Raw genomic sequence first — 17,696 nt, 5'->3', positions numbered from 1 at the left:
TTTCAAGCTGGTATTGCCCTTCTAAAAGCTTCTCCTGTGAACCAGGGTCTGTCACATGCTACTTGTCTGCCAATTCACATTGTCATGGGTCTCATGAGAGTTCTCATTTTTCTTGAAGTTCTGGCATCAGAAAGCATGTCAGAAACTCAGTTTCCATTCTTAAATCCCTTTGTGTGTGATGTAAACATCTCCTTAAAGAATCAGGAAAACAAACAAACAAGCAAACAAACAGAAATCCCCCAAAGAACCCCTCTACCTGGAAAAGAATGAAAATCTCTTCCCCCCTGCCCTCCAAAGTTGTTCCCCTGATTTTGCAGGGTGACTCGCGATTGTTAAACGCCTGGGGCTGACAGTACTGCAGACCCCACTGCAAAACAAGAGCCGTGGCTATGAACTTCTCACCACTGGCAAACTACAACAGTTCGGGTAGACCAAACTAAATAACATAATCCACAGACAGCTAGAGAAAGGAAATGCGTTTTTCTGCATTGATGACACTGAACATTTCGTTAGGGAAGACTGGGGAGGAGGGAGAAGAGAAGGGAATTTCCAGTGAGAGTGCCAAAGATCTAATTAATGCCCTGTTAGGGACCATTTATACACGATGAAATTCATTCCTACACTGAGAGCCGGCATAAAGTTATGTACCGCTGAAGTTGCAGTTAACCGGCAGAAGGAATGAATTTCATTTAAAGAGCGATGTTCCAGATTCCTGGACGAGACACTCAGGAGTGAATGAAGCACTGTGCAGTAGAGCCTCAGCAGCCTTGAAATGAATTTTGCTGTGACCTAACAAAAACCACAGACTCGAAATTGTGATGATTCAGAAAATTTCAGCTCGCAACAGGAGTTCTTGCAAAATATTTGGGAACTGCAGGAAGCGTTTAATGGTCTCCCTATGTCAAGGAGAGGAATCCTGACCTCTTGTCTTTATGGTTCTTGTTCCTATGAGTGATAATTTTAGAAGGAGATGATTAAGCCTGTGTGGCCTTTCTTCTAAGGTTGCTAAAAGCATAACAAGTGACCTGGCTTGGTCCTTTCTGTACTGATTCATCTTCCCTCTTTGCTATTGGAATTTGCAGGAGAATGGGTACAGGGACAGACCGTGCTCCCAGTCATATGTGTACCCCCCCGACGAGTGTGTGCAGTAAAGGAAATCAAGTCGACCCAGTGGAGAGGTTTATCTGCAGAGCAATACAATGGAGCAACAAAAGTCAGGAGAACCTTATAAGGGCATGTGCCTTTTCTAACCAAGAGTTGAAAAGTTAGGATTTCAGTAGAAAAAAATTTTGAAAAGACCAAGAACATGAATCAGAATACCCATGGCTAAAGCAGAGGTTTAGGACATTCCTAATTCTTATTCGGATGCAAAAACCACAGAAGGGTGGTTATAAATTCAGACTGATCTCATCCTAAGAAAGACTTCAGGTAACTCTTCCTTTCATTTCCTGCTAGTGCAAGGGATGGACTGACAGCAGGACAGACAAAGGAGTTACATCAATTTCCCGAAATAAGTAAGAGACATCTCAGAAAGTCTAACAGCATGCAATATAATAATTACTACATGTTAGTGTCATAATTACTGTCAGAGCTTCCTTTAGAAGTGAAACCAGGCTGTTCCAAATTTTGTTGAAATATGACTCGTAAGATTATTTCTGGCTGCTAATAAATGATGGCTATGCAAGAAACTAATTTGAGCATCGTTGAAAATTATCGTTTTGTTTTGTGTGCTTCCAGTAATGTTTTCTTAAACAAGAATCTTACATTTGTCCCTGTATTTGTGTAACTAATGCTGTGGAAAGCATCAGACACAGTCACACACTTGCTAACACTATTTCTCATTCAGTTTTCAGACTTAATTCCATTTTCAGTTTTGTGTAAATACTTATACTGTCCCTGAAGATCTAAGTGCAACGCAAAATTACATGAACTGGACTTGAAGCAGACATAAATGAGGTCAATGTTGATCATTTAGCCTTCATGGGGAGTATATCCAGCATATAAACCTTTTAAATGCTATTTTAAAACAGTCGCTAAAAGCAGCATGCTGGAAATGGGGGTCACTAAAAGCAGCGTCCTGGAAATGCACTGAAAGTCTTATTTCTTGGGAGCAGGGACTCTCCTCCTCTAATGCCTGCAGAGAGCTGGGAGGTACTATGTATCTAGACCTACAGAGGTTATAAACTCCCTGGAGCACTCTTCGGCTGTGCTTGCACAGCATATAGCACCCACGGGCTCTTGCTCCACAGGACTGCTGGTTGCTTCCTCATGCTTGCTTATTCCACCATAGCCTGTTCCTTATGGATTACCTGTATTTAGCTCTGACATTTTAAGCAGGTTTCCCCTAGCAATTTTTATTTATCATAATCCTCCTGTACTTGAAGACTCCTCATTACCCTTTCCTTTTCCATTTCAATTGAGCTTAATTAGCAGTTTGCAGCAGCAGCAGGACCTGTTCACACACTCACTGGAAGGGTATGCAGAAGCGAGCACTGTGCAGAAGCAGTGCTACACTGCATACTGCGCAACAGAAATTGAAAATTTGACCAAGACCTATACACAGTAACTGGAAAAATGACCTAAAATTGCCTCCTCATTGCACATATGTGTTTCCTAGAGGGAAAACTCTTCTTTCCCACTGGTTTCCACTCAGTAATGCTTCCTTTGGAGCAGGCTAGGTAAAGTACATCCCAGTTATAAATGGTCATACAGCATCATTTTCTGACAATGTGCTTTTCACTTTGCTTTTATCAGAGAATTCCAGATATGTTGTACACTGGAATTTGAGGATAACACTTCATATCTTAGGTCTCAGAAAAGCAGGAACACTTTCTGAAAGCATGTTCTCATTTTAAGAAACTGGATATTTGCTCGTTTATGATGATGTGTCCCGCTTCAAAAGCTAATGCTCTCCCTCGCTACGGCCACCTTAGTTCTGTGATTATTTTGAGGGATAATGTGTGTCTGGTAAGTAAAAAAAAAAAGCAGCGCAGTAGGTCTAAAAATAAAAATTAGGAAAGATGGGAATTAGCTCACCACAGCTCACCTCAATTGCCAGGTCAGGTTTCAATTTCCAGTAAGTTTTCAGCAGGGAAACTTGTGTTAATGTATCTGTGGGCATTCCTCATACAGAGGAATAGAAATTTATTTGAAAACAGATACCTGACATCACAACTACGTGCTTTCTCGGAACAAAGCATGTGCTGGATCTGTACACTGCCTACTGAAAGAGTCTTCATCCCAAGTGAGATACTACTGCTTGCATTTCAGTAAAGATAATACAACTGGTTTGCAGTAAGTGGAACTAGAGCTTGGTGCTCAACTTGCTGAAGAACTCTTATGGAGACCTGTGGATGTTCAGCTTAAGGCGTTTGGAAACACCGTAGACTACTTCACACTCACGTTTGTCTGAAGAGTTGCTTTAATAGGTCAGGAACCACAGCAGACTTTTAGATTAATAATCCCTTTGCCAAGACAGAGTATGCATGAGAGGCATGAAAACGGTTAGCAACACAACCTTCCTGTACGATCTGAACTTGAGTGCTGGTCCAGAACAGGGAATGCTGTGCTTTGCTCACTAGCAGCTTCCTGCTCGAGAGTCACAATTACAGTGCATGCTCTCTGCTTTGCAGTATTCCTTCAAATTAGGGAAAAGAGACCCCCCCACAAAGCAGCAGAGACAGCTACGGGAGGAAGACAGGGGAAAAGAGGATGACAAAAGTTGAATACAGCAGGATTGCATTAGATCATCACGCCGAAGATCCTGTATACTTAAAAGGGGTTCAAAGCCTAGCATTTCTTTTTTCACTTTTCTTTTGTTCTCAGAATTGATTTGGACAGCAAGAAATAAAGTCAGAGAAAGAGGCTATTAAATTTATTTTGAACGGAATGTAACCACACCGTTTTTGCCAAGTGAGGTGTGGAAGATTTTAACCTTGAGTCACCAGCAGAAGATAAAACATCACTTAGGATTTCCTATTTCCAACCTGCACACGTATGTTACGCCTCACCTTCTCCCCTGTGCAGAACATTATTTCTCCTGAATGGAGCGGTGTCAGCTTACAGGCAGCGTTGCTCAAAGGAAAAAGAAAAGTTTGTCTCTCCCCAAAAAAGCCATTTTGTTAAGCCAAATGTTCCACAAAATGGCACGACTGCCTTCCAGCCCGCTCTCCTTGCGGGGCCGGGCCGCTCACCCCGGCCGGGCTCCCCGCGCTGCCCACCGCTCGCAGCCCCCGCCCCGCCCGGCTCGGCTCGGCTCGGCTCGGCTGGGCTCGGCCCTTTGTGGCGGCCGGGCCGGGCCGGCTGCGCTCGGCGGGGCGGCGGCGGCCCCCACCCGGCCCCCGGCGGCGCCGAGGCCAATGGGCGCCGGGGCGGCGGCGGCCGCCCCCTCCCCGCGCCGCCCGCCCTATATAGCGCCCGGGCGGCGCCGCTGTCCCGTCTGTCGGGCTGCCTGCGAGCGGCCGTGCCGTGCCGTGCCGTGCCGTGCCGTGCCGTGCCGTGCCGTGCCGTGCCGTGCCAGGATGCCGGGCCGCGCCGTGTGGCGGCTGGCGCTGCTCGCCCTCTGCCTGGGGGCTGCAGCGGCGGGGGGTGGCGGCGGACAGCGCCGCGGAGGCGGCGGCAAGAGCCGGCGGCAGGCGCAGACCACCTCGGTACCTCAGGGCACCCCCGCGCAGGGCAAGCGTGAGTACCGCGCCGGGATGGGGTCCCGCGGGCAGGGAAGGGCGGAGGGCTCGGCCCGGCCCCTCCGCAGCGCGGGCGGGACGCGAGCGGTGCCCGAGCCCCCGGAGCGCGGCGGGAGCTGGAGCTCCGGCCCCGCTGAGTGACCCCCGGGTGGCTGCTTCTCTCCCTCGGGCTCCGCAGCTCGGCCCTTTGCTGGCCCTCGGGCTCGGCGGGACCCGCACACGTGCGAGGCGGCGGCACGGCAGCCGGTGCCCGCTGCAGGCACGGTTTGCCTGTTCCGTGCCCCTTCCCTCCCTGCCTCTGCCCTCGGTAACTCCAAACTTTTCTCTCTCTTCTCCCTCTGCTTCCTCCCTCCTCCTCCTCTCCCCCCCCCAGAGACCTGCTTTGACAATGGAAATTACTATCAGATAAACGAGCAGTGGGAGCGCATTTACCTGGGAAACACGCTGGTCTGTACCTGCTATGGTGGAAGCAGAGGGTTTAACTGCGAAAGCAAACCTGAACGTAAGTTGGTGGTCTTAATTTTGTCTGCATCAAGGCCCCAGAATGGTTTTTGATGCCGAGTAACCTAAGCCTTGTACCGAGTTATAACTGGCAGACCGGGTTTTCTCAGCTGAAGTTTGGTACTCAGGGTCAGTAACGGATCTACACTCAATTACATTGAAGATCTGGCTTGGGATTTTAAGAAATGCTTTTCATTAGCGATGGGCCTGCCACCAGAACCCTGAGCCAAACATCACTCATCTCTCTGGAGGATTGGATCTAAACGTTAATTTTGGAGCCAACCTCTTCTTTATAATGAACTGAACTGACTCCTGGACTCGCACGGGGAAGTTCAAATCTGGAGTCACTTTGCAGCTCTGGCTCTGTGCTGTTTGATTGCTTCACCCCAACTTTTCATAGCTGTGCAGTGTCGTCAGCTTGTTTAAAAATATTTCAACTTACAACTTTCCACAGCCCCCCAGCGCTGCCGTGAGCTTTCAATAATTGAGTGTAAAATGAGATTGTTTAGTCTTCTGCAGAAAAAGTTTAGGTGACAGAAAGAACTTTAAATGCAACGCCTGCTGGAAGATGTGTCTCTGGGATGCAATGTAGTTTAGATAATCAGGCGTGATCTATCTGTATTTATTGGTCTGAAGCCACTGGTTTGCCATACACCTTTATGTTGCTCTGGAGATATAAGAGAGAAAAACTGGTTCCTGTCTGACAGTGTTCATGTAAGACAGATGGGAGCGTCCCAGCAATCTGTTTTGCAAGGCTTGTGTGCTGCCTGCCTCACGGCTAGAGTATTTTAAGGAGTACTCAGTCCCCTTACTCCTCCATAAAAGGGGGTTTAATCTAGCTTTCCTTCCCCTGCAGGGATTCCCAAGTTTTACAGTTTCGCAATCCAACACCAAGTTTCCCTTATGGCACAGTTAACTTTATCTCTCCAGCAGTGAAGAAGGTTGTTCTGTTGCGGATCTCAGTTCTGGTGGCAGCACTGACATAACCATTCTGTAATCACTTGCTCATGCACGAGTGTGAACAATTCAAAAGTAGTGCTGTTGACTTCGGTGGGACTTCTGTTGAATTTGGGATTAATATACTTAATTTTTTTGCTGGGTCAGAATGAGGAGGATTAGCATGACAAAGCACACAGCTTCTAGGGGATGTTTGCTCCCTCCTGTCTTCTGTACTGTTGCACTTCAAACAGCTGGGATCCATCCTTTCAGGGCATGCATGTCCACGTGCAGTGCTCCACTTCAGGCTCACTGCGGGAGGGAAGCCGAGGTTATTCAGCATCATGGGGACCTTGAGGGGGGTGAATTTCACCCACCTTCCTCTCTGCTGTTCCATCCCAGGAAGGAAGAGGAGACTGATACACATTTTTCCCCAGAAATAAAGAGCATCCATGTGAGGAGGCGAGGAATGTGTGTTTCTCTTGACTGTACATGTTACTGGCATAGTTAAATGAAGTTGATTTTTCTCCCCTTGTAGCTGAAGAGACTTGCTTTGATAAATACACTGGATCCACTTACCGAGTAGGGGAGACATACGAGCGCCCCAAGGACTCCATGATCTGGGACTGTACTTGCATTGGAGCTGGACGTGGGAGAATCAGCTGCACCATTGCCAGTATGTAACTAAGAGCCTATTACTACAGCTATTGTTCCTTAGTGTCGTATTTTCCAGAGCAACTTACACAATATTCCCAATGCCCATTAGCTAGAGTTGGGGGTGTTAATCCAAAGCCTGTTAAAATCTTGGAATTGAAGGTCCTTGCCCCATGTATGTGCATTTGCATGACCAAATTGCTCCAAATTTTAAGAGCTAAAGTGCTATGTGTAAAAACATAGGCCAAAAATTTCTGTTAGTGTCCTACCATACAGGTTAGTACATTTACTGTATACAAGAGTGTGTTACACCTTCACAGGTGCATTTATGAAAGTTGTTTTTTGACTGGAAAAAAGAGTGAGGGTCTGCTCTGCAGCTGGTGAGTCAGAATAACACCATTAGCATTAACGGGACTACTCTGAATATTTACTGCCTGTGAGCCAGTCCCTCTGGCCTTCAGAAATGTCATGCTGACACTAATCCCTGAGAGAACTGGGATTTGATATCCAGACACCAACTCAATGTGTTTCTGCAACTCCTTTTTCACCAGCCTGCTCCACAATTTCCTCTTGTTCCTTGCTCTCTTCCCTTGGTCCTTTCTCCCCACCTCTCCCTTTCACGTCTCCGTGTCAGTCTGGAAATCGTTTCCTTATTGAGTCACTGAATTGTTCACAATTTCCCTTCAGTTCATAATTTGTGAGCACAGATGAAGATCACTGTGTGTCAGGACTTTTAGACTGAGATTTCAAAGTCCCTGAGGCACCTTTTGAGAAAAGTCTTGTTCTTAAAAGTATCCAAGTTCTTAAGACACACATGCTGATGCCAGTAGCATTGCCACAGAGGACTCAGAAGCCAGCCATCATTATAGCATGGAAAAATAAATGCATTGAATCTAACAAGTAGAGCTGAAGCCCTTCTGAATTTAATGGCACTTTATTGGGCAGGGATGATAAGTATTGTAAGAAAAGAAAGAGTCAGTAAGGAAATTGCAAACATAAGAGCAGTCTCACTTCCTTGTCATCAGCCTGGTTTAGAGCTCACTGGAGAGTCTCATTGACTGCAACTGGCTTTGAATCAATCTTCATAACTCTTAGATTTCTTGCTTCCATAAATGAGCCAACAAAACATTTTAGTGGCTCCTAATAAATGACCAGATGTGTGTTTCTCCTCTCTTCCTTGGAAGAAGACCCTGTGTTTGCTGACTGCCCTTCACCATGTTTCCCTCCCTGAGCCTGGGCCAAGTGGTGGGTCTGGCCTGCCTCAGGGCTGTGGGGCACTGGTGGGCTGGGAATTCCAAACCCAAGAGGACTGATGTCCCACCAGGGTGTCACACCAAGCACCTCCTTATTCTCCACATGCTGGCCTGGCCACCATGTCCCTCATGCTACATAGGGATGGCCACGGAGAGGCCCAAGCAGCACCACCTCAGAACAAGATGGAGGCAAACCCTGCCTCACCAGCCCTCAGGCTGTGAGCAGGGCCTGAGGGAGAAACAACATGTCCTCAGGCCCCAGTGTTCCCCTCTCACTGGCCAGGTCTCAGCTGTGGTTTGAAACCTGGATGGGGTTAGCTGAGGAGATAGGACAGGGCCTGGGAGGCTCAGAAAATGGCAGGTACCAATGGAAAATGGCAGGTGCCATTTTGCAGGCTGGAGGAGGAGGCGACCATGGCCTGCCCCACTCCTTCTCCTCCCTGCCCCTCATCTCCACCCCCACTGACCCCCTTTGCCCCTGGCCAGGTGGCCCTTACCTTGTCCCCACGATGCTGTCCCTGGCGTGGTCCCTCACCTCAGCTCCCCTCTCTCCCGCTGCAGATCGCTGCCATGAGGGTGGCCAGTCCTACAAGATTGGTGATACCTGGCGCCGGCCCCACGAGACTGGTGGCTACATGCTGGAGTGCGTGTGCCTGGGCAACGGGAAGGGCGAGTGGACCTGCAAGCCTGTGGGTAGGTGGCAGCTCCCTTCTTCTCCCCAGGCTCGATCAGGGTGTATGGCCTCTTCCTCCTTGTCTTCCCTGAGGCGTCTCCGTGTGGGATAGCCCAGGGCAGACTCTTATCCCCTTCCCTCTCACAGCTGAGCGATGCTACGACAACACGGCCGGGACGTCCTACGTGGTCGGCGAGACCTGGGAGAAGCCCTACCAGGGCTGGATGATGGTGGACTGCACCTGCCTGGGGGAGGGCAGCGGCCGCATCACCTGCACCTCCAGAAGTAAGTGCTGGCCTGGCACCCGCCGGCTGCTCCATTGTATTTATCTTACTTATTTTTCAAATCTGTCTTGCGTCAAAAAGAAAAGGTATTTATTTTTCTGCCCTGTTGCAAGCGACAGTAGTTTTAGAGGGATGTCCGTCGCCTGAGAAGGGGTGGGAAACAGACCCCTCTGAGGTGAGAGGGGAACATTTGTGTGTCCCGGTTGCCGTTTGCAATCTGGGGACATGCAGGAGAGCTGGTGATCTGTGCTGGTGACAGAATGGCTGGATTATTTGGGGTTTTAACCTGCTTTAGAGAAAAAGGTTTAAGAAATCCACAGGCCAGCTGAGTCACAGTCGTGCATCCCTCAGGAAGTCTGCAAAATGGTGGAGAGTTTGGCCTAATATCTCCATTTCTGTTTTTTAAAGTAGCCTCCTGAGGGAGAATTAGGTGCTTTTAAAGAGAAATAGTTACCTGCTCCAACAGCAGGATCTGCCAGATTAAAATGTCTTCTTACTTTTTCTCTTCATTACTCTTTAATATATGTTAGCTAAAACAGGGTTTGTTTTGTCTGCTCTCCCATCTCGCTTGTTAGTTTTTCCCACCATTTTGTCTTCAGCGTAATCCTGCTTCACCAGTGCAGGTGACTTTTTTAGTTTTTAAGTCATTGAAGGACATTACTGTAAATATTCCATTTTATTTGTATTTGCAAAGCAAACAGGGCTTTTAAAATCCAAAATCTCGCTTGTTTGTCTACCTTCTGTTCCAGTTTTGTTAGGAGCAAGCTCTGTTGTGGAGCTATCACAGTTTACACCAGTTGCCTCAAGAAAATTTAACTTTGTACCTTACACCTTTGTTATGCAAGGTTTGAGAAACTCTTCTGTAGCCTTTAAATTGCCTCATATTCAGTTGCCTCAGGGCACACAGATAATGGTTTTCTGCTGTTATAAACAGCACACCTGTAAACAACTAAAACACTGAGGAGGGTTGCAATTAAAACTGAAGATCTAGAGAGGCTTGGTCAAAAAATAAGCTGTAAAAATCAAACCAGCCTTGACAATATTAAGACTGTTAAAAGCACATGGGGAAAAATCATTAACTGTCAAATAGGAATGACTAAAACAGAATGTGTTGTTTGTGAATTTTGGAGGAGTTATTACTAATAAAAATGATTTGGCAGTATCTTTCCTCCCATAACTCAGGTCTACGTTGTTGTATTGTAGGGGAAATTGCAATAAAATGTTCATTTTTCATTTTGTTTTTCAAATGTAGTCAAACAGAGAAATTTAAATTTATTTATGTAAAACAGAGAAATTGAAATTTATTTATGTAAAACAATAGCTATAGCCCACAAAGTGGGCCAGCGTTTTCCAGAATCACAGCTGATTTCTTGGGGGACATTTCAGCTTTTCATTGTCTAACTTGAGAAACTGAGTGTCCGTAAGACAGATTTTTTTCACATTTGCCAAATTACATTATGAATACTTCACCAATTTACCACTCTTCTGGCAAATACTCAGTTTTTGGTCATTTTAACTACTGTGAATTAGTAATATGTTTTCCACATTCATATTCTATCCCATGTGCTCTTTCAGTGGCAATCTGGCATGATGCACATGTCCTTCCACAGTTCTTCATAAATCCATGTTCATTGATCCGTGATTGTATTTGAGCCACTGTATCAAGTTGCCTTTGAATAAGAAGGTAAAATGTTGTAATGGAAGAAGAACTAGTTAATCCATGTGGATCTGGCATTCAGACAAAAGTAGTTTGTTATGCTGTCCTTTGAACCCATTTACTCAATTCATTGGGGCTGTGGGTTATTAAAGACAACAGGGAGATTTAGAAAGTCTGATGTTCCTGGTATGACATGAGTAGCTTATATTAACTTTACTGGAGCTTCAAGCACACTTCTTTTGGAAGAAATGGAATTTAACATATTGCCCTCAAACAGGTTTTAGTTTCTTCCAGCTGAAGTAGAGCACCGAACTTGAACTGTGCCCTGTGTATAGTATGAAATGACCCAGCTACAAAGACTTCTGCTTTTAAAAAAAAACCAAACAAAAAACAAACCAAAACCCCCCAGACAAACAAAAAAAAGGACATTAAAACAAGTTTAAGCTTTAAAGGTGTATGATAGACAGAATGGGCTTAAAATAGCTTTAAAAGTAACTAGCAGGAATGTTTTCAGTCCAGAATGTTATTTTTCACATTGATTTTGAACGTAGCTTACCATGTTCACACTGGGAATGTTATGGTGCTAATTTTGACAATGGCTACAAAGTGAAATCGCAGTTGTGGAAATAAATGGGAATTTTCCCTTAGACTAAGGCATCAGGATTTTCAGATGCTCTCAGCCTATGCAGTTTAATGCAGGCTTTAGAGCATGTAGGACTTGTAATAGTGGGCTGCAGAAAATGAGGTGGGCTCTCAATAAAGGCTTTAAACTATCCCCTTGTTTGATAGTGTTGGTGGTTCAGTACTGTAGATTGCACGGTGAAGCCATCCAATGCAGAAATAACTAACAGTCATGTTCCTTATACAGATAGGTGCAATGACCATGACACCAAGACTTCCTACAGAATTGGAGACACCTGGAGCAAGAAGGATAACCGTGGAAACTTGCTTCAGTGCATCTGTACCGGTAATGGCAGAGGTGAATGGAAATGCGAAAGACACACATCCCTGCATACGACTAGCACTGGTAAGTGGGACTTCACAGTGTGTAAGGGAAGGGAAGGGTCAAGGAATGGCCCATTTTGAATGGTTAGCACTTGGTGCTGAATTATGCCATCCTAATTTAGGCATCTAGGGGTCTTGCCAGGGAAAGATCGTCAACAAAGAGGGTCAGAGTTCAGGAGATGCTCCTTGTTCGTGCATGTGTAGATAAGGTTAATTTATACCTTGTTTCTGTGCAGAAATGAGGCTTGCACATACAGATGTGATTGCCTGCACAATCACAGTGCAGTAAATCACATCTAGAGCCGTGCATCCACAGGAGCTATCTACTAGCTTTGTCTTGGAAGCATGGCACTTCACATTAGTATTTGAACTTTATGTATTCGCCTCAGGGTAACTTTGTTGAAATGTCCTTAATTTAAACTCCACTGAGACCATCTGGTTTCTTTGACAAGATAAATACAACTACTAATGGTTGAGCTTTAAAAACTAGAAATGTCAAGGAATGTATACGATGCTATTTATACATGTGCATTAGATAGTTTGTAATTTTGGTATGAAATATTACCTAGTTTATACGTAGCATATATTTTTTTGCCCAAGGTTTATTAAAGTCTTTAGCTTCTAAATTCTTTTTTGCCATTTCAAGGATCTAGGTTTCCTTTTGGTGAACGCAAAGTAAAACTTCTCTGTTTTCCTGCAGTACCTACACTAAATTTTTCTTGGTAAATGACCTTTAACTGTTTGGTACCAGCAGGTTAACTTCAAACTCTCTGAAGATCTAAACTTCAAAATGCACAAAGCTTCAAGGGTGCCAGTATTTTTCCCTGGCAGTATTTCCCCTATTTCAGCAGAGCTGAATTTGTGGAGATTCCTGTGGGAATCATCAGCAAAAATTTCTGTAATGTACACAACAAGCCTCTTCGTCTTTCAGTTTTATTCCAAATGATAATGGACCAAACCCTTTGATTCAAAGTTTAAAAATTCCAGAGTAAATGAATACGTTTGTTTTTTATTTTTATTTTCTGAAAAATTCAGAATTAATCCTTTTTGCCTTATCTCCTTACTTCCTTGGTGGGTTTTTATTGTCTTGTCACTGGTCTTGACTTTTCTATTCTAGATTTCCTTCAACTAAAATTTTTTTTTCCAAAAAATTGTTTTTAAACAACTCCTGTGAAAAGCAGTTGACACTTTTAATCCTTTCTAAAGCCACTCTAGAGTGGTAGAAACCAGAGGCTATCGTTAGCAGAACTGGGAGTTGTTTGTTTAATTTTGAAGTTTGCTAAGTGGAATAATTAAAATATGTCTAGGGAAGCTAAGAGAGTCGTGCCTTGGATCTAGTGGAGTGCCTAAGGTTTTATTATCTCAGCATTTAATTGAAGCATTCTGTTCTTTAGCTTTGCATGTAACATCTCACTTCTCTCCCATGTTCTGGTGCAGGATCTGGCTCTCCTAGCTTCACGAATGTGCAGACTGCGTTGTACCAGCCCCAGCCTCAACAGCCCCAGCCTCAGCCATATGGACAGTGCATAACTGATAACGGAGTGGTGTACTCTGTGGGTATGCAGTGGCTCAAGACACAGGGCAGCCAGCAAATGCTTTGTACCTGCCTGGGCAATGGAGTCAGCTGCCAGGAAATAGGTATGAGTTTGTGTTTAGCACCTGTTCAGTCCAGTGAAGTCTTTGGCAATGCTCTGCAGTTTAATTTTGAAGTAGAATCCTTTTGTGTGTGTGTGTCTTAGAAATGTCTTCTGAAGAAGGCATATTGGAGGGAAGGTGCAAGGGGTGAAGAAATAGTTGTTTTGGTTATTTGAAGTCTGGTTCCATAGGGCAGAAACATTTCCCAGTGAGTTATATATAACCTGCTGAGGGAAAACAGCCCTTGGGGAGCAGCATTAATAACTTTATTCAAACTGAGTTGCAATAATATACGTTTGGAAAAGAATGTAAAAGAATGACATGGCTGCAGGGCTGTGGTCTGTTGGTGTGTATTGGCCCAGGTCCATGGCAGTCAGTGTGGGTTCACATCAGCCAGTGCCTTGGCCCAGAGGCTCTATTGCTGGTTTAGAGCTCTAAGATTTGGGGGTTGCTTTAAGCCAGAGTCTAATGCTGTGATTTGCTTGTTTTAAAGCTGTGACCCAAACATATGGTGGCAATTCTGATGGAGAACCTTGTGTTCTGCCTTTCACCTACGATGGGAGGACTTTCTATTCCTGCACCACTGAAGGCCGCACAGATGGGCACCTCTGGTGCAGCACCACTTCCAACTTTGAGCAGGACAGGAGATACTCCTTCTGTACCGAACAGAACGGTAAGTTATTCTCAGAGGATCTTCACATGCACATGGCCCTCACGCACAGATGGAGGAAGGAGCAAGGAACAGGCTGCCTGAACAGTTCCGGTAGTCTGGAGGGACTCTAGGCATGCCTCAACAGCAAGCGGGTCTGTGAATGGAGGGCTGCCTGGAGTCAGGGCACTTTTGTGATCTTGGCATCTTTGGAGAGTGCTCAGAGTGATACAGGTGTAGCCTTCGAGTCCTGTTCTCTCTCTGCTGAGCTGACCTTAGAACAGGAGTACCTTGTCAGGATAGAGCTTTGGCCCACAGGATACTTAGACTTTGCCTTTGCTTGACTGAGTTGCTAGAGCAATGCCCATATTAGGCTGCGAAGAGGAGGATATCCATGGAGTACAGTTTGTGCAGTCCTCTGTCACTCCCTCGTCCTGACTATCTAGCCAGGTTGCCATATATAGCAGTAATCTTAATGTGATTTGTGAAGACTGATCAAGAGCTGGTGCATGACTAATGTGGCAGCATTCCCTCTTGTCTGCGGCTGGTCAGTGTTCTCTTCACAGCACAGATCTACCTGTGTGGTTGCACTTCCTGGAAAGCCCATCAGATGTCCATGGAACAGCATCCAGGCAGCTTCTCAGGGACCTGACCTTGGAGAGAATTTTTCACATTGCCACACGAAAATACTTCTTACTCTGCGTAGATTTTTATTTCTTTACTCTGTTGTTTTTTCCTCAGTTTTTTTTTCTGATAAAAGTCAAGCCTTTCTCTGCAGTGTATACAATATTCCTTCTTTTATTAAAAAAACCCAAACAACCCAAAACAAAAAAACTCACTGTCCCCGTGCACACACACATTCTTGTTTTAGTGAGGCTTCTTGTGATATACTGTGGGGAATGAGACATATTAATATAGAAAAGCCTCAACAAATGCCTCCTTGTTCTCCATTATTTGTAAAACAGAGTTGCTCAAGAGGTGAGTAGTTCAGGTAGATTACAACCCTCTTTCCACTACTGCTTGCAAAACATGAAGCTTCCACCCTGCAGGGAGGTTTTGACTTGTCCTGTTGTACATAACTGAATTGTAACCCTTTCCTGAGGACTAAGACTTTACTTTAAGCCAAAGGGCACAACTGGGTAATAGCCTCAGCGAAGTAATACAGGTATGCTGAGAACTGTGAGTTTATTTGATTCTCTGGGCCTTGCCACAAAGGATCTACAAAGCCGCTTCCCAAACACAGTAAGCTTTGGTTTTCCCTGTTCCTCAGGAATTCCCATGGCTGGCCCCACAACTCCTTCCAAAGCAGTGTTTGAACTGAATTCACCTTGTGCAAGGCTTATGTTTCCAGATCTGAAATAATTAAAGCCAAGAAAAGAGGCCCATAGATAACATACAGGGTACACGTGGGAAAAAATAGTGCTAGTGGTTTGTTTTTCAAGCTCTTCCCTGCATGCTAAGGGAGAGTGCAGGCTTGATTTGCATCTGTTTTCTTTTCACTTTTGTACAGTTTTGGTCCAGACACGTGGTGGCAATTCCAATGGTGCTCTGTGCCACTTCCCGTTCCTGTACAACAACCGCAACTACACTGACTGTACTTCTGAGGGACGGAGAGACAACATGAAGTGGTGTGGAACCACTGAGAACTATGACGCTGACCAGAAATTTGGTTTCTGCCCTATGGCTGGTAAGGCTGAGAACCATAAAGGCATTATGGAATACCTATAAGTGCTTCTTTGAGCTGGAAAGCAAAGAGCTGTCTGTTGTTGGTCAGTTATTGATGACTTCCAATGAGCTGCATCCCAGCCCAAAACCCTTTAAGGAATTTATGAAGTTTTGTTTGGTCCTTTTTTCCACACTGATCACCTCTAGCAGAGACTTAGGCAATGCCAGGAGAAGGCAATTTTTGTTACTCCTTTGCTACAAGCCAGTGGTAGGCACGCTTCTCAGCTGGTGCAAACTGGTGTAGATCCATTAGAGAGCATTGGACTGTAGTGCTTTATAGCAAGTGAGGTTTTCATCTTGCATCTGCCAAAGCTTCTCCTTCATGGCTCATCACTTCCTCTTGCCCGTTCTGTGGTTAGGAATAAGTCTGTGCTTGGTTACCCTGAAAATGGCAGTAATGTCGAAATCAATATTGTGGTCCATTCCTACAACCCAGGCATGTCTCCATGATGTCAGGAGGGGACACGTGGGAGGTAACGTTACTACCAATTCTTAAATGAAAGGCCTTTTGTAACTAATGGCAACGTAGCATCTGAGCCCTTAAACAGCTTCTGGAACACACGGGTCTTCAAATGGCTATGTTCATATAAAGGCATGTATGCAACAAGAACTGATTGTTTCACACAGCACCCCTTGGACATTGTACAGAAGCTATTTCTAGTAGCTTTCAAATGAAAATTAAAATGAATGAACCCCTGCAAGGGATCTGCACTTAGAGAATGTCATCACTCAGCAAAAATGCTATTCGAAATTGAGTGGGTGCCTAAAGCTGCAGATGCAGAAACCACTACGCAGTGTGAAGGGACATTGCAAATGGTCTAAGCCCTCAAGACCTTGTTAATTCCAGCCACATAAAGTATCCTCTTGCTTTCTTCTCAACCAGCCCATGAAGAAATCTGCACAACCAACGATGGTGTCATGTACCGTGTTGGGGACCAGTGGGATAAACAACATGACATGGGCCATATGATGAGATGTACTTGTGTAGGAAATGGCCGTGGAGAATGGACTTGCATTGCCTATTCCCAGCTCAGAGGTACTGATTTTCATGTTGATATCACCACTTTAGTCTAAGTGTTTGGGGGATGGGAGAAATTGGTTTTCTTTTCTGTCATTGTGAGTTCAAGCCCAGGTTCAAGAACTGTGTATTATCAAGCTTTTCTTTGGAGTAGAAAGGGAATCAGAGGGACTACATGAAGTTCCTGTCTTGTTTACATGCTGGAAAAGTACTATTTCAGCCTTTGCAGGCTAGCAAGCAGGGGCAAAATGTGATGACCTTAATCAGGAGGTATCCCTACCTCCTTTTGTCCACATTTAGGATCAGCGCCACTGTGACTTTACAGTAAGCTCAGCAGAGGCACCTCCCCCTCTCAAGAACAGACAAAACTCCAGACTAGTCTGAAGTTTGAATGCAGAACAGTCCTGTTTTATTGTTCTGCAGTGAAATTTTCAATTCCTCTGTGCTGGATTAGCCCTTCTATATGAAAAGTTGGCAGGACAGCACTGAGATTACTTTTATTTATTTACTTATTTATAAGAGTAGTCCAAGTGGAGAAGTACTTAAGCAATACCAAAAAAAGAAGACTTAAAAGCACAGACATTCGATCATCCTACAGCTAGCTCACAGCATTGGCTTCATGTCTGGAAAAGGCAGGGGGTTGCTGTCAAGCAGCCAAGAAAGGACTCTTAACACCACTGCTGAAATGGGATATAATTTATAGAGAAAGGCTCACTCAAGGGCTTTGGGAGGGATTTTTTTATGCATTTACTTCAGAACGGTGAGAAATGCACTGCTAAAAGTTCTGGTCTGTGAAACTCCTTTTTCCACATACACAGCTAGTTCTCTGCAGTTTCATTCTGGAGTTAAAGTGGTCTTTCTTGATGAGGGGGGTTAGAGATACTTTGCTTTTTCAAAAGGCAAAGGTTATCTAAGTAGAGCTGTTTAAACATAGCAGCCAGAGAAGGTCCTTAGCGCCCATGGGAGGGTCTGAGCACTGCTTGGTTTATCCTGATGCCATGCCCATGGTGTGGGAAAGTATGAT

At 45.0% G+C, this 17,696-nt stretch overlaps 1 protein-coding gene and 1 long non-coding RNA gene across 5 annotated transcripts in view; both read left to right on the top strand.

Annotated features, from left to right (window-relative positions):
• LOC140657282 (uncharacterized) overlaps positions 1–3,988 on the top strand; it is a 57,600-nt gene extending 53,612 nt beyond the window's left edge. Inside the window, exons 3-4 of the long non-coding RNA XR_012044274.1 lie at positions 1,083–1,514; positions 3,826–3,988. This is a non-coding gene — a long non-coding RNA (uncharacterized lncRNA). The remainder of the gene's footprint in view (positions 1–1,082; positions 1,515–3,825) is intronic.
• A 450-nt stretch (positions 3,989–4,438) lies between these two features.
• FN1 (fibronectin 1) overlaps positions 4,439–17,696 on the top strand; it is a 54,728-nt gene continuing 41,470 nt past the window's right edge. For all 4 annotated transcript variants that reach the window (XM_072874061.1, XM_072874060.1, XM_072874059.1 and 1 more), the window contains exons 1-10: positions 4,439–4,680; positions 5,056–5,184; positions 6,658–6,795; positions 8,588–8,719; positions 8,847–8,984; positions 11,509–11,667; positions 13,083–13,283; positions 13,774–13,953; positions 15,440–15,616; positions 16,538–16,690. In XM_072874061.1, coding sequence (XP_072730162.1) covers positions 4,521–4,680; positions 5,056–5,184; positions 6,658–6,795; positions 8,588–8,719; positions 8,847–8,984; positions 11,509–11,667; positions 13,083–13,283; positions 13,774–13,953; positions 15,440–15,616; positions 16,538–16,690 — 1,567 coding nt within the window. In that variant the 5' untranslated portion in view covers positions 4,439–4,520. The remainder of the gene's footprint in view (positions 4,681–5,055; positions 5,185–6,657; positions 6,796–8,587; positions 8,720–8,846; positions 8,985–11,508; positions 11,668–13,082; positions 13,284–13,773; positions 13,954–15,439; positions 15,617–16,537; positions 16,691–17,696) is intronic.

The sequence above is a fragment of the Ciconia boyciana genome, chromosome 10 (assembly GCF_034638445.1).
Source record: "Ciconia boyciana chromosome 10, ASM3463844v1, whole genome shotgun sequence".
In the NCBI taxonomy this organism is placed as follows: Eukaryota; Metazoa; Chordata; class Aves; order Ciconiiformes; family Ciconiidae; genus Ciconia; species Ciconia boyciana.
Note: the sequence above shows the minus strand (reverse complement) of the source record. Positions and strands in the feature narration are given on the sequence as shown.